This window comes from Mirounga leonina, unplaced genomic scaffold (assembly GCF_011800145.1).
Source record: "Mirounga leonina isolate KUSES-001 unplaced genomic scaffold, KU_Mleo_1.0 Mir_114, whole genome shotgun sequence".
Taxonomy (NCBI): Eukaryota; Metazoa; Chordata; class Mammalia; order Carnivora; family Phocidae; genus Mirounga; species Mirounga leonina.
The window spans coordinates 3,200,603-3,222,863 of NW_023270265.1; the positions used below are offsets into that span (position 1 = coordinate 3,200,603).

At 38.5% G+C, this 22,261-nt stretch overlaps 1 protein-coding gene across 4 annotated transcripts in view; it reads left to right on the top strand.

The window, feature by feature from the left end:
* The window catches only part of KAT6B (lysine acetyltransferase 6B), a 180,726-nt gene that overhangs the window by 115,834 nt on the left and 42,631 nt on the right, over positions 1-22,261 (top strand). For 2 of the 4 annotated variants that reach the window (XM_035022320.1, XM_035022311.1), the window contains exons 4-10: positions 222-330; positions 11,841-11,956; positions 12,195-12,276; positions 14,711-14,843; positions 17,806-18,737; positions 19,772-19,893; positions 21,442-21,557. In XM_035022320.1, coding sequence (XP_034878211.1) covers positions 222-330; positions 11,841-11,956; positions 12,195-12,276; positions 14,711-14,843; positions 17,806-18,737; positions 19,772-19,893; positions 21,442-21,557 — 1,610 coding nt within the window. The remainder of the gene's footprint in view (positions 1-221; positions 331-11,840; positions 11,957-12,194; positions 12,277-14,710; positions 14,844-17,805; positions 18,738-19,771; positions 19,894-21,441; positions 21,558-22,261) is intronic. The other 2 variants (XM_035022330.1, XM_035022340.1) reach the window with 2 other exon arrangements.

Below are 22,261 nucleotides of genomic sequence, written 5' to 3' on the forward strand. Positions count from 1 at the left end.
TGAATCTTAAATGCATTATTCAGATAATAATTTAGCATCAAATAATTAAAGATTTTTTATTAGAAAATGTTGATTGGAATACCTTACTCAGCAGTTTTTCTGTTGTTAAAGAAATCTTTAAAAAAAAAAAAAGAAATACGTAAGAAGCTTTGACTTTAACGTTCCGTTGTTAATTTTGACATGGAAAACTGACTTTTTTTTTTTTTTTAATTTTATCATAGCCCCGTGCTGATCCCATTCCTATATGTAGCTTCTGCTTGGGGACTAAAGAATCAAATCGTGAAAAGAAACCAGAAGAACTCCTCTCTTGTGCAGACTGTGGTAGTAGTGGTAAGTTGGTACAGTTTTGTGTGTGTGTGTGTGTGTGTGTGTAGTGTCTCCTCCATAGCTGTATGTTATTCATGTCTTTATCAAAACTGCATTTGTTTTTTAATGCAATTTTGTGGTTATAACAGAGTTTTTAAATTTAAAAAGTAAGTGCAGGTCGAGGGGGAAAAAGTGTATTAGCACTGACAAAGATATTACATGTATATTAATATTTATAATTAAGCTTTGATTTCATACATATGGAGTATTTTACATTGCAGGTAAATCCAGTGTAAAGAATTCTAAGTTTTCAAGCTGAATACAACTAGAATCACTTGTTTTCTATAACTCCCAATCTCAATTAAGAGATGTCTGAGTTGGAAGATACGGTGTTTCAGGGTGTGACACCTCCTGGTGAAATACAGTATTACAACCCAGCTCTTTGTGACTCTAAATGAAAGGGGCAGTGTTCTGGAAACTGCAGTGACAGAATCAAGAAATCATCAGGCATGAAAAAAATTCAAATTGCCTAGAATAAGATAGGAAAAAGTGGTCAAATAGAAGGTAATGTTGAAATCAAGGAATTGCTGGGTGGGGACACTGGATTGACTGTTGGCAAATTGCAATATTTAAAATGCTGTCAAGGTACTGGCACCTCTGCCTTTTTCTCAATCTAAGATTTTAAGACCTTACCTTTAAAATGGAAAAAAGAAGTCAAATTGTGCTTACATTAAAAGAATTTGTCTTGGGCGCCTGGGTGGCTCAGTTGGTTAAGCGACTGCCTTCGGCTCAGGTCATGATCCTGGAGTCCCGGGATCGAGTCCCGCATCGGGCTCCCTGCTGGGCAGGGAATCTGCTTCTCCCTCTGACCCTCCTCCCTCTCATGCTCTGTCTCTCATTCTCTCTGTCTCAAATAAATAAATAAAATCTTTAAAAAAAATAAAAGAATTTGTCTTACCAAGCTGGTCTTCCTTCTTGCTAATCATGTGATAGTTGCCTAGGTTTTATATGCATAGGTTTTTGTTTTTGTTTTTGTTTAATTTTTATTTGAGAGAGAGAGAGAGAGAGAATGTGAGCAGGGGGAGGGGCAGAGGAAGAGGGAGAAGCAGACTCGACACTGAGTTGGGAGCCTGACATGGGGCTCGGTCCCAGGACCCTGAGATCATGACGTGAGCCGAAACTGAGACTCAGGTGCTTAACCATCTGATGCACTCAAGCGCCCCTATATATAGTTTTATATATAGTTATATATGTATACACAACCACACACAGCCAACAGATTGAGTAGTAGTTAATTGGATTTTTAAAAAATAATCTCTTTGTGTTAATCTTTAAATTTTCTTCTCTCAGCCTACTGAAACGTTTTTCCTCCCGAAGTGTTATTTTCACATTCATAACCAAGTATTTCTCTGATTATGGTTATCTTTAAAAACAACAACAAACTGCAAAATACCATAGCATACCATCATTTAGGAAGTCAGTATAGTAAGTGGTTAACAAAAACTCAAGAGCGAGTCATAGCCCGGTTCTTCTACCTTGAGTTAGTTACTTAACTATTTTGTGCCTTGATTTCCACACTAGAAAAATTAGATAATGCTAGCACCTACCTCTTGGATTTTGTGGGAGTTCAATGAGAGAACACCAGTAAATAGCCTAGCACAGGGTCTACAACAACTAGGGTAAGTGTGCTATAAATGTCAGCCATTGTCATTATTTGGCATGTTTGATATTGTCCTCGATTGCTGCAAGTAATTTCAAATCTTAACATCATTTTGACAGCTGCTTGATGGTTGGATAGAGGAAATGTTTCATTTACTGAGGAATGACAGTGTTGTGTAATGATTCTTTGTCCTCCTATAAAGGTTTAACTGGATAAGCTTTATGTGGTTCTGCCGCTCTCAGGACCTGACTGGGAGGGGAGCCTTGGAAATAAGACATTTCAAACTCTGCCTGAGAAATGCATTCTGACAGTCTTTTTGATGGGCTTTACGGATTCATTAAAATTCTTTACCTGCCCATGGTATCATGGATAGTGACAAAAGGGCATGGAAACATTATCTGTATGTTCAGTTTAATAAATTTCAACCCTGCAATCTCCCCGTTTTATCCTGCTGAGGTAGTCCTTCACTCATCAGTTCTGACTCTGAAGTTATCTTTTGGGTTTTCTCACGAGGCTCACTCTGAATGAATTATTCTTTTGTTTAACTGCCTGATCAATTTAGTGGTGTGCATTTGTCTGGGGTTTACCCTTTGTGACTTTTAAGGTGGTACTTTAAAAACTACCTTCACTGTTTTATTTTTTTGAGTACCTATTTGTCTGGGTGCCGAGACAGATTAAAAATGCACTTAAATGTGGGAAGAAAAGTTCCCTTCATATATTTCCTTACCTCTGCTGATACACTTACTTGAGCTGATGAGAAATTTGAGATCATTATCTACTAGATCATAACTTCAAGGCCTCCTTCACAAGGTATAAAGGTGTAATTCTAAACAGGTACATCTTAGATTTTCTGATGTAATCAATCTCCCTTCATCTTTCCCAGACTGAAAACCTGCCAAAGGAGAAGTTTGATCTCGTTTGTACTTTGAGGTCATCAAAATTTTTTTTCCCTAAAGTTTCTTACTTTACCAGGGTATGTAGGTGTAATGTTAGGTTTTCTCTTTTAACAAATGGAGAAGAATGGACTAAGGATACTGTCTTGGAAGGCTCATATAGCTAGAGTCATTCTGTGAGCCAGTTCTCCCCTACCCCCTCCTTTCAATTAGAAAAAGCCAGAGGCTTTGGAGTCAAGGTATGGGTCATGGCCGCAATACAAGCCCTGGGAGCATCATATCCCTTAGTTTAGGATAGAGGATGGCTAAGAGAGCTTCTCTAGATTCCACCATGGGATCTGGCTCAGTGTTGAGGTTCACTTAATGTTTCCTTGAATGTACTGTGCCAATCTGGATTTAGCTACTTTAGTCAAGGAAAAAAAACCATTGTTCTTACCTCAGGGAGATGCACTGTAGACATTTAGTTCATCTGGTAGATCAGATGAGTAGACTTTGTTATGTGCTACTCTTTAAATAGATGAATCAAAATCAAATATAGTTGTTCTTTGGAGAGCTGGGGGTGGGTGGCGTTCTTGTAGTTACAATGTTCTTTTGTGACACTTGATAATTAGAGGGGAAAAGTAATAAAATAAGATGGCATGGCTCAACAGTGGTGTGCATTTGTCTGGGGTGGAACAATAATGGTGGAAGCCCCATTGTCATGGTCTGGTCCAGTCCAGTTTCTCAAGTGGGAGTTACAGAGTGGGTGGTACCCCTAGTTGGCCTATGGAAATGGCCACTGTCTCACCCTCAGAAGAGTCCATTGGTTCTAGCATTGAATCGAAACTGTAATGATCAAAGGACTCCCTGACGTAAAATGTTCATGTGAAAAAAATACCCATAGCAGTATAAAACCAGAAAGAGGAAATGATGAGGAAAGATGGCAGCCCATAAGGAGGATCGTTCTTAAATGTGTTTCCCATATGTGCCTGTTGGTTTGTAGTCGCCTGTGTCTGAAGTACCATTTGTATGATGTCACACTTAAACTCTGCTTAGATTTCATAGATGTGAGTAATAAATGTTTCCTTCTCCTTACATCATAAAGTAAGCCAATTAGAAATGTCTCTATTTTTAAGGTGGCTCAGTGCTGCAAATGGGCAGTATTTTCTTTAACTATGTTTTTCCTGCTGCAAGTTCCTTTGAAAAAATAATTCAAGTTTGCAGTAGTAAAAATATGAGGTGAGGGGCAGGGTGCACAGAGCCTCAAGTATGGTTTTCCAGGTTTCTGCTTGCTGGCTGTGTAACTGCAGTTTTCATTTATCTGTAAAATGTGGAGGCTGACGTCTACAACCCAGCATCCACAGGGCTGTTGTGAGCATCCAGTGAGATCACGATGTGAAGATTGTCAATAACTATGAAACATTACACAGATGTGAAGGATTATTCATTCTAACCACTAATACGAATGCGGGAATCATCAGATACTCATATTCAGGTCTTTGGAAATGTTGGGCCTAGGAAGTGATTTTACTTGACTTTCATGGATCAGCCTACTTTGAAATTAACACTGTTATATTCTCTTTGCCTCATTAAGACCAAATTATCTTTAATTAGCTTCACATAAGTATTAGATATTATACCAAATGAAATTTTGTGTCTACTGCTCAGATTGCTGGGTGGTTAAATCTTACTTACAGATGAGTTGTGTGCATGTGTGTTTTCAAATTAGCAAATCTAAGATAAGTGTACAGTTCAAAATTACAGCATCAGTCTAAGTGGAAGCTCATTGGAACAGCGGCAGAGAGAGGCTGCTGTGAATAGAGCTGGGAAGGCGAGGAAAACACCTTTGTATGGCAGAGGGAATGGGAGCTGTGGCGCCAAATACCAGTCTGCCCTCAGGACGCCTGAAGTCTCTGCTGGGTTTGTCTTCATATGTGTGTCAACCATGAACAAAACTGGCCTGCCTTCTGCTCCCAGGATCAGCTGGTGGGTGCGACATGCAGTTAAATAGGTATATTTAAACAACACTAGTTTGTTACGGTCACTGTGAGACTAGTTGGTTGGCTAGTTATCCAGCTTCACACTGCACGAGGATTGAATGATTGGGTTGGGAGGGAGACCCTTGACTAGAGAGAAACCTAAGGATGGAATCTGAAGAGGAATACATAGATCGGGGAAGGAAGGGTTGGTAAGCCCCACCTTCCACAAGCCCGCAGCTGGACTGACCATCCAAGTGGAGAAACAGGAAGCAGAAACCTTGCGCCTGGCCTTTTATTTCACTGAAATTGTGCGGGGCAGGATTACCAGGGACGTGCATGTAGCAAAATCTAAAGGTCACTTTTCAGTCTGCATCAGACTCTACTGTACATCTTTCAGTTCACACCTGCTAGTCCTCAGCCTATGTGGCCTGTTGAAAATCTTTTTCCTTAACCGTTCGTTTCCTTTGGCCTCTATGATACCATATTTTCTGTGTGTTCTGTCACCACTTCCTTTCACACAGTTTTGTTTGCTCCTTTGTCTCCCTCCATCCCCTACATGTTTCTTCAGGCTTCTGTCCTTAGCCCTGTGTTTCTTACTTTGCCTCATAGCTTCCGCTGAGCTCCAGGTCCTTAGATATAAATGCCTTCAGAGTATCACCACTTGGACGCCCCCATAGGCTTCTCAGAGTTAAGTATCCAAAATAGCCTGTCAACCTTGCAGTGCCCCCACTGCCCCCAAACAACAAACACCTCAGGAACAGTGGAGATCTCAGCAAACTAACCTCTTTCTTCTCCTTAGGGATTTACCATTGCAGCAAATGGCACCCCACTGGCCACTCATTTCCACAAGCCATCCTGTCCTGTTCTCTCACATTAAGGAATCACCAAAAATACATTGATTATATGTCCTAATCTAAATCCCACATCCTCGGTATATCCACACACTCCCACCAAAACCACTCACATCTGCTGTTATAATAACCTAAATCGAATCTTGACCCTCCTTCCCCTCATCCATTTTCCATGCTGCAGGCTAAGTGAATTTTTAAACTTCAAAATCTATTCACAGATTTATTTTAGTGGCTACCAAATAACCCTTAGGAAAAATTCAAATTCTTTAATGTAGCCCCCAAACCCTCTTCTGGTTGGGCCCCTGTTAACACCACTACCCGCCCCTCCCAATATTGTGCACACTGGTTAAATTGCACCTTTCCTCCCTAAGTGCGCCATGTCCCCCTCTCCCTCAGCATATCCTAGCTTCTACCACCTTTTCCCATCTAATGCCAGTCATCCTTTGGCTTTCTTCTTTGGGAAGAAAGAACCTTCCTCTAACCTGCTAGATTCATCCATTTCTCTGAACCACCCTTTCTCACACGTTAATTCTAATTTTTAATGTGTCTCTTTCCTGCTAGACTATAAAATCTGAAACGTTTGTCCTTTTCCTTACCGTATCTCAGATGGACAGATGGTTGGTCAGACGGCCGGTCTGAGAGACCCAGTGTCAGAGTGTTTAGTAGTTTTCCATTGCTCGTATAACAAATTACCATAAAGTTGTTGACAGAACTCAATTCCTTGTGTTTGTAGGACCAAGACCCCATTTTCTTTCTTTCTCTTTCTTTTTTCTTCTCTTTTCTTCCTTCCTTCCTTCCCTTTTTTTTTAAACAAATACTTGTATATATATTTCAGAAAGTCATCTCTTTGTAAAGATGGCAAATCATTTTCCAAGATAATGTTTCCTGACATTTAAAAAAAACCCACACAAGATAGATAAAATGGGATCTAATCCAATAGAGGTAAATAAAAAATGTCCAAAGAATTTAGCTCTCTGCTCCTCAGGAACCCAGTCTGGATTTCTGCCCTGATTCCGCTATAAATGTGCTTTCTCAACTCAGGATCAATCACCAGAGACTCTCTATATCATCTCCCCCCATACATTTGGGAAGCTCTTTCACCATGAAGCTAATTTGAATATTATGTTTCTGTGTATATATATTTAAAATTTTAATTCCATATAGTTAACATACAGTGTTAGTTTCAGGTGTACAATATAGTGAGTCAACAATTCTATTACTCAGTGCTCTATCAAGATAAGTGTACTCTTAATCCCCTTCACCTATTTCACCCATCGCCCACCCACCTCCCCTCTGGTAACTATCTGTTTGTTCTCTATATAGTTCAGAGTCTGTTTTTTGGCTTGTCTGTCATTTTGTTTGTTTGTTTGTTTCTTTGTTTCTTAAATTCCACATATGAATGAAGGCATATGGTATTTGTCTTTCGCTGACTGACTTATTTCACTTAGCATTGTACTCTCTAAATCCATCCATGTCATTGCAAATGGCAAGATTTCATTCTTTTTTATGGCCGAATAATACTCCACTACACACACAGACACGCACACACACACATCTTTATCCATTCATCTAATGGACACTTGGGCTGCTTCCGTAATTTGGCTATTATAAATAATGCTGCTATAAACACCAGGGTGCATATGTCCCTTTGAATTAGTGTTTTTGATTCTTTGGGTAAATACCCAGTAGTGTAATTACTGGATCATATGGTAATTCTATTTTTAATTTTTTGAGGAACCTCCATACTGTTTCCCACAGTGGCTGCACCAGTTTGCCTTCCCACCAACAGTGCACAGGATTCCTTTTTCTCCACATCTTTACCAACACTTGTTTCTTGTGTTTTTTATTTTAGTCATTAGGACAGGTGTGAAGTGGTATCTCATTGTAGTTTTGATTTGAATTTCCCTGAGAAGTGATGAGCATCTTTTCATGTATCTGCTGGCCATCTGTATGTCGTCTTTGGAGAAATGTCTGTTCATGTCTTCTGCCCATTTTTTAATTGGATTATTTGTTTTTTGGGTGTTTTGTAAGTTTTTTATATGTTTTGGATACTAACCCTTTATCTGGTGTGTCGTTTGCAAATATCTTTTCCTTTTCAGTAGCTTGTCTTTTAGTTCTGTTGATTGTTTTCTTCACCGTGCAGAAGCTTTTTATATTCATTTAGTCCCAGTGGTTTAATTTTGCTTTTATTTCCCTTGTCTCAGGAGACATATCTAGGAAAAAAAGTTGCTACAGCCAGTGTCAGAGAAGGTACTGCCTGGGCTTTCTTCTAGGATTTGTATGGCTTCAGGCCTCACATTTAGGTCTTTAATCCATTTTGAGTTTCTTTTTTGTCAGTGGTGTAAGAAAGTGGATCAGCTTCATTCTTTTGCATGGAGCTGTCCAGTTTTCCCAGCACCATTTGTTGAAGAGACTGTCTTTTTCCCATTGCATATTGTTGCCTCCTTTGTCAGCGATTCATTGACCATATAATTGTGGGTTTGTTTCTGAGCTTTTTATTCTGTTCCATTGATCTATGTGTCTATTTTTGTGCCAGTATCATAATGTTTTGATTACTGCAGCTTTGTAGTATAATTTGAAATCTGGAATTGTGATACTTCAGGTTTGTTTTTTCTTTTACAAGATTGCTTTGGCCATTCAGGATCTTTTGTGGTTCCACACAGATTTTAGGATTATTTGTTCTAGTTCTAGAAAAAATGCTATTGGTATTTTGATAGGAATTGCATTAAATCTGTAGATTGCTTTGGGTAATATGGACATTTTAACAATATTTGTTCTTCAACCCATTAGCATGGAATGTCTTTCCATTTCTTTGCATTGTCTTAAATTTCTTTCTTTGATGTTTTATAGTTTTCAGAGTATAGGTCTTTCACCTCCTTGGTTAAGTTTATTTTGGGTTCAGTTGTAAATGGGCTTGTTTTCTTAATTTCTCTTTCTGCTGCTTCATTATTGGTGTATAGAAATGCAAGAGATTTCTGTAGATTGATTTTTGTATCCTGTGACTTTACTGAATTCATTTATTAGTGCTAATAGTTTTATGGTGGAGTCTTTGGGTTTTCTCTATAATCATGTCATCTACAAATAGTGAAAGTTTTACTTTTTCCTTACCAGTTTGGATGCCTTTTATTCCTTTTTCTTGTCTGATTGCTGTGGCTAGTACTTCCAGTACTCTGTTGAATAAAAGTGGTGAGAGTGGACATTCTTGTCTTATTCTTGACCTTAAGGGTGAAGTTCTCAGTTTTTGTTTTTGTTTAAGATTTTATTTATTTTTTAAGTAAACTGTCTCCCCAACATGGGGCTCAAACTCATGACCCTGTGTCTAAGAGTCACACACCCCACTGACGGAGCCAGTGAGGTACCCCAAAAACTCCACTGAGTATGATGCTTGCTGTGCCAAGACCTCATTTTCTTGCTGGCTGTTAGGTGAATGACATTCCCTGCTTCTAAAGGCCACTCATATTTCTTGGCTTCTGGTCTCTCCTCCTTTCTTCCATCTTCAAAGCTAGCTAAGCTGGGTGGAGTCTTTCATATCCTCCCTTTTCCATCTCATTTTACTAACCCATCTGGAAAAGATCTCTGCTTTTAAGTACTCATGATTAGATTGGCCCTACCCAGATAACCCAGGATAATTTCCTTGTCTTAAGACCTGTACCCTTAGTCATAGCTGCAAAGTCCCGTTTACCGTGTCCAGTGATCCAGGTACAGGTTACAGGGATTATGGCGTAGACATCTTCGGGGGGCATTGTTCCGTCTACTCCAGAATCCATGTTGTTTTCCTCCCACAGTACTTCCTCCAGAAATTACTTTTACTGGTTTGTGGCTTCATTGGTACTTGTTTAATTATAAACAGTATTCCTTTGGTTTTGCTAGATAAAACTACTGTAAGTGACTAGTGCTACGTGTGTGTTTGTAATAAGAATGAGTGAGTGAATGAATACATACTGTGCTCTCAGATCTGATAAACTGCACATTACAAAAGTAAAACAAACTCCAGAAAGACAAACCACCATGAATTGTGTCAGCAGAGAGATCCTACATTGCAGAGGGAATTGTTGAGTTTATGGAATGGTTAAACAGGAGGTAAGGAATTTCATTATCACTAGCATTTTTGTCCTTTATCTAATTACTGTAATTGTGTAGTGGTATATCAAGACTCAGTTACAGTCTTTTGTGTTAAAGTGGCCGTGAGAAAATAAAATGGAAATGTTTCTTCATCCCTCAGCATCCTTTACAGAGTCATAGAAATTTAGAGCTGGAAGGGATCTATGGCCAATTCTCTTGAGCTAAATAAAGGTAAGATTGCTGCCTAAAGGAAAGATTGGCTGAAGATTTTAGAATTTGACAGGGTAGCTTAAATCGTAGTTTTGAGATATAATATTGCTTAAAGTGAGAGAAAGCAATAAGAGGAAGAAATTCCTTGCTCTTGATTGGCAGTGGCTGAAATACATTAATTTTCAAAATGTGTAATTATTAAAAAGTATTTTCCATAGGATCTCTGTGAGAATAAATAATAAACTATAATAAGATGTGAATTACCTTAGTTACTGAATATTAAACTACAAAGTACAAAAACAGATTTAAATGGAGAGAAAAATCTAGTGCATGAAATTGAGGTCATATGTGCTAGTGATGTATGACTTACAGGAAGTAATAAGAAGGGGGAAAAAGAGAAGTAAATGGTATACTTTTAAGCTGATGGGACCTATTTTAAGGGTGGAATTTAAATTGCTGTTCTTTAAAACTTGAGTTCTTACCCTCCCCCAACTATATAAGGGGGGGGGGAAACCCTGATCAAAGTAAATCTCTCCCCTCCCCCCTTCAGAGTATACTTCTTAAAGTGGACCAGCAAGCTGTCTTTGTTTGCTGTTCCCGAGCAGAAAGACGTGATTGATACCGTTTTTATATATTTCAACTTCCTCCCCCTGTACTAATTTGAATGAGAGGAGCCTTTATAAAAGAATAGTGTCATAGGTTAAATGCATCTGCCTGGGTGTCTCTGCAGCCTGAGGTTGTAATCCTATGACAACATTTTATTTGCTCAACATCTTAAATACAGATGTTTGGATTTTTTTTAAACTCAGGAATAGTGTGCTTTTATTAACGGTATTGATGATTGATTTTGAATGTTTTTACTTCAAAAAGCCAAATCTCCTAGTGGGTGGAATTTTACGAAGCACCTGTTAAGCTTTAGGGAGGAGGACCTTTTTGGCAGCAACCCAAAATACATATTTAAACAATGAGCCTGCCAAAGTCAGGAAATTATAAAACAGTTTTGAAATTGCAGAATCTGCCTTTTTTATTACCCTCAGGTTTCTTTTGCAGCTTAGTTATAAGTTCTTTCACGTGGGATTTACTAATGTTTAAGACCAGATTTAGAAAAATAAAATGAAACTTAGAGATCTCAGGTTTGTGTGATAAAAGACCATTACGTTTTAAACAGAACTGTCTTCCAAAAAGTGTAGGCTCATACTCCCTAAGCCTTTTGGAGAAATCTATGACTCTGTATAGTCTGGGTGGCTTCCTTGAGTGGTGTTGCCCCTCAGGGTCTCCACTTTTCCTCTGTGATGTGAGCGAAGCTAGATGAAAAGTGTGCCCGAAACAGTGTGAAAAAGCTGGACACTCAGGAAAATGGGGGAAGCCTGCAGGGGTGTTGCTTCTTGGCATATTCCATTCGACCTGGATCTTCCAACTTCTTAACTCTCAAGTTCATGATTTCTGCTTCTACTTCCAAAATTTAAATGCAGGACCCAGAGGCAAGAGGGCAACAGTATCTTCTTTGTATGTCCCAGCAATGGGATATTCTCTGTATAATATATTTTTTTTGCATTTATAATTGTATTTTTAAGCAGCTCGTTTTTTTTATTTAGCTGTCATTTTAAGTTCTGTGATTTTGAACTTCATACTTTCCTCACAGTCCAGCAAACCGGCAAACTTTGTGTAAATGGTGGTTGATGAGGAGGGCCAGGGCAGTAAGGAGATGAACCGAAGGCACAGGAATGAGAACGTGATTGGAGCATACGTTGTCTTCAAGTTCTCCGAGACTTGTGATGGGAACTGGTATAAATTTAAGTCTTTAACTGACATTATCACTCTCTGTTAAATATGAGGGAATGAGAGTTGAAAAAATCTAAAGCCGCATTCCCATAAAGCAGTTTCCTTTTTATTCTTCTAGGACACCCATCCTGTTTGAAATTTTGTCCTGAATTAACAACAAACGTAAAGGCCTTAAGGTGGCAGTGCATCGAATGCAAGACATGCAGTGCATGTAGAATCCAAGGCAAAAATGCAGTAAGTATGGCTCTCAGTAGTCTATCTCCAACTAAATTGTGAGTTTTCGGTGTTAAGGTTTTTATTTTTGTAGAGTGTTGCTATTTTGTTTTAAAGATTTAAATACAATGTGATGTCAGATTTCAGCAGGGATCGTGCTACCCCTTCATTATTTTTGATTATTGTTCGTCGGATAAGAATTTGTGGCCTTTTACAGCTGATTTCAGTCTCAATTACTCTCTAATATGTTATCTTACAGGATAATATGCTTTTTTGTGACTCCTGTGATAGAGGATTCCATATGGAGTGCTGTGACCCCCCACTTTCCAGAATGCCAAAAGGTGAACTTTTAAACTATAGTAAAAATGTGTTTTATTACGTACTCATTAGCCTTGTCCAGCCCAGAGGTATACAGGTTCCGTAAGCATTTATTCATCCCTCCCACCCTCCTTGTTCCTGTGGGTTTGGCACAGGTTGTGGACAGAGGAGTATAAAAGCATTTAGTTTGCGGGCAATGTATATAATAAAGACTCTAATTCAGACACAGGGTTAAAGAAGAGCATTCCTCTCCCAAAACCATTCCCTTATTAGAATAAATTTAGATTAGGTATGTCAGAAGTTTAGAACATTCTCCATATTATTCAGTACTGTGTTCAGAGGTGAGAAATTACCTATTTTCCATAATGGTTGTAATGATGTCTCCAAAGTCCTACAACAGGAGCCATCCCACGTTTCTTGGCCATTAGTTGATAATGTAAACATGGGCATATGAACTCTTTTATCTGGATATATCCATATGGCATATGGATTTTTGTCTCTATTTGTTGTGTAAGTAAGCCTAGCTCAGCCTTCTTCTCCTCATTTTATAATATATTAAGCATTAGAAATTACTGCCTCTTTATAAAATTTATTCATTTTTTTATTGTGAAAGATTTAGTAAATACAGATTGACAAGAAGGAATAAGAAAATCAGAAATTCCTTCCCAGCTCCCTACACACTTTTTTAAAAAAAAGAAATGGAACATTCTATACATGTTTTTGTAATCTTACGTCTTTTCCATCTTTATAAATAAGATTCTAACGTCCCCACATCACTAAATGCTCTCCTAAACACAGTTTTTAATGAGTGCATAAAACTCTATAGTATAGAGCAGGCGTTACACACCCGGTGACTGGGGGCCGCAGTTAGGCTTTGTTGGGAACAACATACATCTATTTTAAGACTCCTTTAAATGCACTGCAGGCGAGCTGGCACAGTATTTTTAAAATTTTGAATTTGCGTCTTTTAGGTGGAGTATGCATGTTCCAACTTGCCCCAATCTCACTCCTCCCTCTTGTCTTGAATTCCAGCTTGCTTCAGTCACATGCATTATCCCTGGGTGGCTCCTGAGCATATTTGATTGTGCAACCCCATGTATAAACAAACCATAACTTACTTAACCAATCCCCTATGGTGGACATTACAAATGTTTCAATTTTTTCCATCCACAATTATTTCCTTAAGATAAATTCCTAGGGGAGGAAGTGCTGGATCAAAGGCTATGTACATGAAATGTTGTATCAGTTTTCAGACCGACAACCAGTGTGTGAGAATACCTGTTTTCCTGTATTATGACCAACACTCACCATTACTATATGTCATTAAGTCCAAGACACAGTTTAAAAAAAAAAAAAAATCAGATGCTTTTTGTAGGCAATAGTGTCTCAGACTCAATGAAATACAGTGCTATTATTTAAAATTTTTACCAATGTGATAATAGAAAAAAGATGTCTGGTAATTTTTTTCTTTAAGCAGTGAGATTGAAAGCATTTTGTGTTTGATTATTGGCTGTTTGTATATCATCTTTGTAAAATGCTTGTTTTTACCCATTAATCATTTTTCTCTTGGTGTTTTCACCTTTTTCTTACTGATTTGTAGAAGCTCTTTATATTTTTATGTAGCCCAATCCATGAATCTTTGTCTTTATGGCTTTAGTCTTAAATGTCAGTCGTGCTAAAATTAAATATCCACATATTTTTCCTGATACTTGTAACATTTAATTTTGTCATAATATTCATCTGCATAGAATTTATTTTTATAAAGGATAGGAAGTAATTCTTTTCCTTCCTATAGATGGCTGTTTGTTCTATCACCACTTCACTGAGTCATTGCATCCTTTCCCCAGTGACTTGAAATATGACCTTTTGATATGCTAAACTTTTTTATAGGCTTCAGTTGTTTGGGTCTAAAAATTCTTGTCCAGTGACCTATTTCCCTATGCCAGATGTATAGTTTTAATTATTGCAGTTCCAGAGTACTTAAAAATTGTTTTAATTCAAAAATTATCTTTTATACTGATACTTTCTTTTTTTTTTTAGTGTGGAAGAGTTCCAGAAAGAAATAAAAACAAATATTTTTTTTCTTCCCCAGAAATTCCAAAAACCGATTGACTTGAAAATGTGTCCCTCTAATTGAAAGATACATAATATCTGACAGGATCGGATTTTCCTGTGTATTTGTGTGGTGGAGGGAGGTTTGGTGACATGTTGCGAAAAGCCTCATAGAAGGGTTCAGAGATAGGGGCAGCCCTCTGCTCTCACCACCTTGACCCTGGGGGGAAATTGACCTTTAATGATGACTTCCTGAGGAGGATGACACAAGGGAATGACCTACCTTCTTGAATAAAGTTCTGCATATGGCACCCTTGGGCAGCTTATTTCAGCTGCAGTTTATATTTAATATCTTCTCCTAAAATGAAACATTAAAATATTTTTCTCATATATATATTAATTCAGGGATGTGGATTTGCCAAGTCTGCAGACCAAAGAAAAAGGGAAGAAAACTACTTCATGAGAAAGCTGCACAAATAAAACGACGATATGCAAAACCCATTGGACGACCGAAAAATAAATTAAAGCAACGATTGTTGTAGGTTGAGATCTTATCAAAAGAAATCTTTTATGTTGTGCTTTAAAATATAGGCAATTGTAACCCCCTTAGATTCCATTAACTTTTTAGCATCATTTTACAAACTCAAGGGATGAGGAATAGTTCTCCTTTTGCATAGGCTGTGGAAATTTTTTGAAAATAATATTTTTAATTACAATTGGCATTTGGGGAGCTTCTGTTGGCAGTATCTGTGATGTAGCAGGATGGAAGCAGAATGTAAGAATTGGAAACAGTCATTCTGCCTACTTTATTACTGGCTGAGCATTAGAAAACCTTAATTATATAAATATTTTTATGGGGATTTTAAAACAAGAGAGGGATTTATTCACATCTATGAGTGAATCTCTTGTCACTCCGGGTAGCATTTTAGAAAAAAAACCTTCTCTTTTCTGGTGCTAATTTAGTATTACAGCATTTAAGATCCCTTATATGAAATAGGAGCCTCTGAGAAACCTGTAAATGACTGTCCTCATGTTTGCACACAAAGAGTTAGAACTGTTTGGTATGTGCACATGTGTGCAGACATAAACATATGAAATAGTATGTTCACAGTGGCCTGCACATCTACTATGATAACTTCATTTCTACTAGCCTATGGCCATATAGTTGCCATTAAAGCCCAGTAGAACATTTAGCCAGAGTTACTTAGATAAGTAGAGGAAGGATAAGGGGAGAAAGGATTTTTTTTTTTTTTAACCTTTAGAATATAGAATTGACTATCAACGTTAAATAGGGAGTTGCATATCTAAAGGAGTTCTGTCACTAAGACCATGGCCCACCTCTTTAAGCTTAGTAAAAGGGAATAGGTGCTCTCTGCATACATTGTGAACAAACACCAGATACCTTACTTACTTGCTACTCTTCCCCCTAATTTAACTGAAGCAATTCACTACCTTACCTGCTCTCAGAAAAACCATCAACTCCTGCACCTCTGTTTCCCAACGGAGAAATAGAAAATGCATGTTCCTTTATAGTTTTTTTTTTTTTTTTTATGAAAGCCCTTTAACTGGTGGACATTTTTTAAATGGAATTTTTGTTAATTTCTCGGGGCAAACATGAAACGTTTATTAATAACATCTTTCATATTAGCATCATTTGAAGTAGAAATTATATGTTTTTGCATTCATCCTGTGTAAGCATTGTTCTCAAAATGGGACTGTATCCTCAGGGCCCAATTAAAAATACCAAATTAGGATATAAACTTTCCAAACAAAGGACACAGCTGAAAATTGCATCTGGCACCAGTCCTAACTTTTTGTTTGTCCAAAATTGTCCTTTGAGCTTAGGAATTTTTAAGACAGTCTAGGGAGTTTTCCTTTTTACATGCTTTATAAGCATCTTATCCTTTCTGGGCAATCGATTCCAGATACAGTCCAAATGCAGCATTCTAATGGGAAACATTTTAGCTCAGATGATTGTTTATTGGTAACCCTCACTGTGACACTAGAGATCTCCAGTGTTAACCTGATTTGGCTGGATCATTGGTGTAGGGCAAAGCTCTTGGTGGTGGAGCTGCCTCAGATGAGCCCAGTAGCTCGCCCCGTTGCTGCACCAGAGTCCACTGCAGCTGACCGCTGAAATTGTTCGTTAATGTTCAAGATGACCATTAACATGTGCTCTTCTGTTTGTAATTAAGATATTTTTATAATGGAGTATCATATCATTTTCAGGCTTCCATTTCTTCATTATGAGCCTTCAGCTAAATTGATAATTTTTAAAGTGCGTTCTTGGGCCCCGGCACTGCCATAATTCACATGCAAATGTTTCTATTGTATAAAATTCTGCTGCAAAATGGGTAGCTTTCTAAGCCCTAGCCTGAGGTGAAGGCAGGCAGCTGCTGTTCCTCTAAGCAGCTGTGGTAGTGGAATGGCCACTGGTCTCTATTGACCACACAGCTGGATGGGCAGAACCAGCCTCAAATGAGCTGAAATAGTGTATAAAGATTCTATTGCCAAGTATCTGATAAAGACCATGGTAAATGTGCTGCTTCTTCACCAGACTTTTCCATGTCATGTCTGACCTGCTGTAGCTTTTCTTTAATCATTTCTTTAGTTTTTGCTATTGTTGTCCTTTTTTCAGCAATATTTTATGCTGTAATTAATTGTCTCCTCGACTTAGAGAGTATTATTGGTTATCTTACCATCCTAAGCATAAACTGCCGAGAGGAAGAGGATATCTTTAATGTTTTCTTTAACAACAACAAAGTACTAATTTATAGACCTACCCAAATTCTATTTATATAAATTTTCCAATTGAATTAAAATTGCTTCTCACTAGAGATTAGATGCACTTTTCACGTCTAGATAATACTTAATGACTTATGTCCTTTACTGCTTTTTTTTTTTTTAAGATTTTATTTATTCATTTGGGACAGAGAGAGAGAGAGAGCATGAGCAGGGGAGAGGCAGAGGGAGAGGGAGAAGCAGGCTCCCAGCCGAGCCAGGAGCCAGACGTGGGGCTTGATCCCAGGACCCTGGGATCATGACTTGAGCTGAAGGCAGACGCTTAACCATCTGAGCCACCCAGGCGCCCCAAGTCCTTTACTACTTTTTAAAAGACGTAGGAAATCATAACGACTTGTGACCACATAGGGGGTACCATTTTTATTTAAGTATAATGAAAGCATTGCGCGTTCTTTGAGTTGCTTCAAAAATTGTCTTACTTCTATGGCCCCTGGGTCCATGCGGCTTCTTCCAGTCCATCTTGGCTGGGCCCTGGGAAGATCATGACATGCACATGTGGTGGCCGCTCCCCTTTTGAACAGAGAAACACCTAGATGGAGGCACACACACACACACACACACACACATAGTTCTGAGGGTTGCAGTTCGGCTTCTTAAGTTTAAGCACATTGAATGCATCTAGTTGCTATAGATTTGTTTTAGATACCTTTATAATTCTATTATTAAATGCTGATACTATTCTTTAAATTTTTGCCTAGGTCTGTAACCAGTGATGAAGGATCCATGAATGCATTCACAGGAAGGGGGTCACCTGGTAGGGGTCAAAAGACTAAAGTCTGTACCACACCTTCATCTGGTCATGCTGCATCTGGGAAGGACTCAAGCAGCAGATTGGCTGTTACAGACCCCACTCGGCCTGGTGCCACCACCAAAATCACCACCACCTCCACCTACATTTCTGCCTCTACACTTAAAGTTAACAAGAAAACCAAAGGGCTCATTGATGGCCTTACTAAGTTTTTTACACCATCACCTGATGGTCGCAGATCACGAGGTGAAATAATAGACTTTTCAAAGCACTATCGTCCAAGGAAAAAGGTCTCTCAGAAACAGTCATGCACTTCTCATGTGTTGGCTACAGGTACCACACAAAAGCTAAAACCTCCACCTTCTTCACTTCCACCCCCAACCCCCATCTCTGGTCAGAGCCCCAGTTCACAAAAGTCCAGCACCTCCACTTCTTCTACCTCTCCCCAGAGTTGTTCTAGCCAGTCCAGTGTGCCCTCCTTTAGCAGTCTGACTAAGAACAGCCAGCTGAAGGCACTCTTTGATGGACTCTCTCATATCTATACCACTCAGGGACAGTCTCGAAAAAAGGGACACCCAAGTTACGCACCACCCAAACGTATGCGTCGTAAAACTGAATTATCTTCCACGGCAAAATCTAAAGCCCATTTCTTTGGAAAAAGAGATATTAGAAGTAGGTTTATTGCTCACTCCTCCTCCTCTAGCTGGGGGATGGCTAGAGGACGTATTTTTAAAGCAATTGCTCACTTCAAGCGAACAACTTATCTTAAAAAGCACAGGATGCTAGGCAGATTAAAATATAAAGTGACCCCTCAGATGGGGACCCCCTCACCAGGGAAGGGGAGCTTGACAGACGGAAGGATTAAACCTGATCAGGATGATGGTAAGCAAAAGGTCAAAGCTCCAACCAAACCTGCGTCCCGTCCCTTTCTCCCCAACCCCGAAAAAAATAAATCAATCAATTCCTATTTGTCACATAGGTCTTAGCTATTTCTCTCGTTCTCACTTCACTTTCATACAGAAGCAGTGAAACTTTGACCTTTTTCTAATGCTGACTAAACCTCCAAAATGTTTTTTCCCAACTAATACTCTCCCACCTTTTATTATTTATTTCCATCCGTAGTGACACTAGGACCCCCAGATGCCTCCGTAGTGTTGCTTACGGCTTTGTAGTCCCGCATGAGTAGCCGCTGTCACGCTTCTGCCGCGTTCCCTGCCGTGCCGCCGCCTCGGCCATGGCGCTGCTTGCTTCTGTGCCTCAGTGCTTCCCGCTGCGGTGGTTGGGGGGGGTGTCAGCTCCTCATTGCCGCTCCCTCTGCTCCATGGCTTTCTCATGACCGAGTCCATCCTGCTTCCTTCTCCACAAAGCCTGATCTGTGATTCTGTGAAGTGTGCTTTTGGGTGTGTGTGTGTGTGTGTGTGTCTGTGTGTGTATTCACTGTAGGGAGAAAACGGATTTCATGAATTCATTTAACAAATTGGCCCGTTGCATTGGCTACCCTTTATAAACCAAAACAACAACAACAAAAAAGAACCAAAAATGTGTCATTTCGACAAAGCGGTAGAATTTTTTTTTTTTTTTTAATCTCAAAAGGGATAATGGGAATTCTATAACTAGACATTGATAGAACTTCTAATCTCGGCTGAAAAATATGATTTTTGCTTTGTATTGCTCTTTCCCTCGTTTGTTTGTTGAAACTATAAAAAGATGACAGTGGTAATTCAAATAAAAATTTGGGTACAGTAGGGAAAGGGTACTGCTGGATCTTTTGAGCAGTGCTTAGATATAAAAGCTTATAAAGCTTAAAAAAAATCCCTATTTGCCCACTATGCTAATTTGGTGCCATTTTGGTAATGTATGGTGGTTACTCATGATTCAAGTCAGTGAATGCACTTTCTGCTGGTTTTAAATGACAGATACTGAAATCAAAATAAGCATCAAACAAGAAAGTACAGATATAAATGTGATTGGAAACAAGGATACCGTTACTGAAGAGGATTTGGATGTTTTTAAGCAGGCCCAGGAACTTTCTTGGGAGGTAAGGCCAGGATACCGCATTATAGTAACAAGGATAATACGTGATTTTTATATTTGTGACTATTATGAAATTACTGCTTTGATTTTACAGCGAATCCCCCCTCAGAATCCTTTGTGGTCCTTTAACTGTTATCATGATTGTTGTTGTTGACTCTAGCTTCAAAAGCAGAGTGACTTTATAGAGTTTTCTCCACTCTCAAAAGTTGATAAGGGCTCAGCTGGTCTCAGAAAATAGACCAGAGTAACAGTAGTTGAAGCAGATTTGGAAAAATGCTTCTAGGTATGAAGGACCAGATTTCTGATTATTTTTGTGGAAATGTAGAAAATAGCAGTTTTAAATGGTTAAAAAGAACATCGCTTTTAAATTTACCAATGGTTCTTCCAACACAGATGGCCAGCCATATGAAAAATGTCTCGTAATTTTAACACTTTGGCATTGATTAAGACAATATTGTGTTGCGTGATCAATTATAATCACTTTTATTTTCATTGTCCAGTAATTTGTTTAAATGATTCCACTTAAAATAGTAACTCCACGTAGTTTATTGTCACCAAAACAGGTAACAGGTAAGGCTTTTGGACTTTTTGAGGTCAGATTTATTATGGAGCATGAATTTGTTACATCAGTAGACCACATTCAGTTTCTATGGCAAACTTCACAGACAGACCTCACTTTCTTTTTGGTGTGGGGAGGGGGCTACCTGTAGGCTCTCAAGCTTTATTTTTAGGAGCAGCCACTTGGGCTAAATATTTCTGACAGTTTCTAATTTAAGGGGCTGTTGGATATTTCCATTCCTCATCTGCCCCATTGCCCCAACAATACCCTTTGTATTGTTTTCCTTTGACTAAGATAAATGTCAGAAATTCCCCCAGTTTCTTTGATCTGAAGTCCTTAAATACTATCAAATTTTCAGCCTACTTCTGCTGTTCATAGATAGACCTGATGAACAATAGGCCATTATCTGAAAGATGCTGTTAAATTTTAAGTCCTTTCTTTCCAGTACGGTAACACCAGCATTTCACTCATGAACATTTGTCTGTATCAGGCAGGCACAGTTCTTAACCTCATATAGCTTACTGCTTGGGAGTAAGGGAAGTAAGAGGAGATGGATATTAAACTGCAGACTTTCACAATTGATGATATAATTACAGTTGGGATCACTTTTAACTTCGTGGAGGAACAGGGGACTATAAGAGTGTCTAACAGCCAGATCATCTTCTAATTTACTCCGTTTTAATGCATTTCACCAGGTCATTAAATTCATCCAGTACAGTAGACATTCGTATGTATTTACCTTGTACTCATTTCCTGTCTTGGTAATACTGTTTCTTAGGGTATTAGTTTGTTTATTATGAATCTTATACAAAGTTGATGATTATTTTATAAGGTCCTCTAATGTGTTTTCAACAACATGAAAATTCCCCATGAAGATTAGTGTCTGTTCTTGGTAGGTTTTCATATCCACTGGTAAAAGAACCAAAAGGTAAGTGAAGAAATCCTCTTCTAATACACACATTTTTATTTCCTTTCTTTTCTTTTCTCTGACAGAAAATAGAGTGTGAAAGTGGAGTGGAAGACTGTGGCCGGTACCCTTCTGTAATAGAATTCGGGAAATACGAAATCCAAACCTGGTACTCCTCGCCTTACCCACAGGAATATGCAAGGTAATGGAACAGCCCAGAAGGTATATAACTTGAATGTCATATTTGTGAGGAAGGGGAATTCTCAGTTCTGAAGCAGGAATTAGGTGATTTTCAGGACATAAATTTTGATAGTTGAGTCTAAGCGCTTCCAAAACTATTACTTTTGCCAGCGTCTTTTTATAGTAGTTGTCACTGTTCTATGTAAACTCCTTCCACTCCTTAGTTACATGGGCATTGTAAATTTTGCCTTTGAGCTACATGCTTTCTCCTCTGGTTAATTGGACAAATGTTGTTTGTGGATGAAACCATATAAGGAGAAAAAACACTGGCCACTGTAAAGTAGTTGGTGGTTTCTTCTCATTGCCCTGTTTATTTTCCTAATTAGACCTGTTCGTATATCTCTGATATCTGACATTTTGTTTTCAAGCTTTTTACAGAAATGTAGCGGAAGGAGGAAAAATGAAAGAAAGTAGGTGGGGGTGGGTAGCCTTAAGAGACCCTTCTGCAAATCTTTACTTTTAGAGCACTTTTAGAGCCATTTGTGACTAACTTGTTAAAAATGAAGAGAAAATAATGATCCTAGAGTTTTCTTTTGTCTTGAACTAAGATTAGCTGTGAAATTGTCTTGAACTAATATGTCTAAAAATGGGTATCTTGTGAACAGATTTCTTCTTTCAGGTATATCAGGATATACTTTATTAGTATCTTCTCAAATGTTTTAGCCT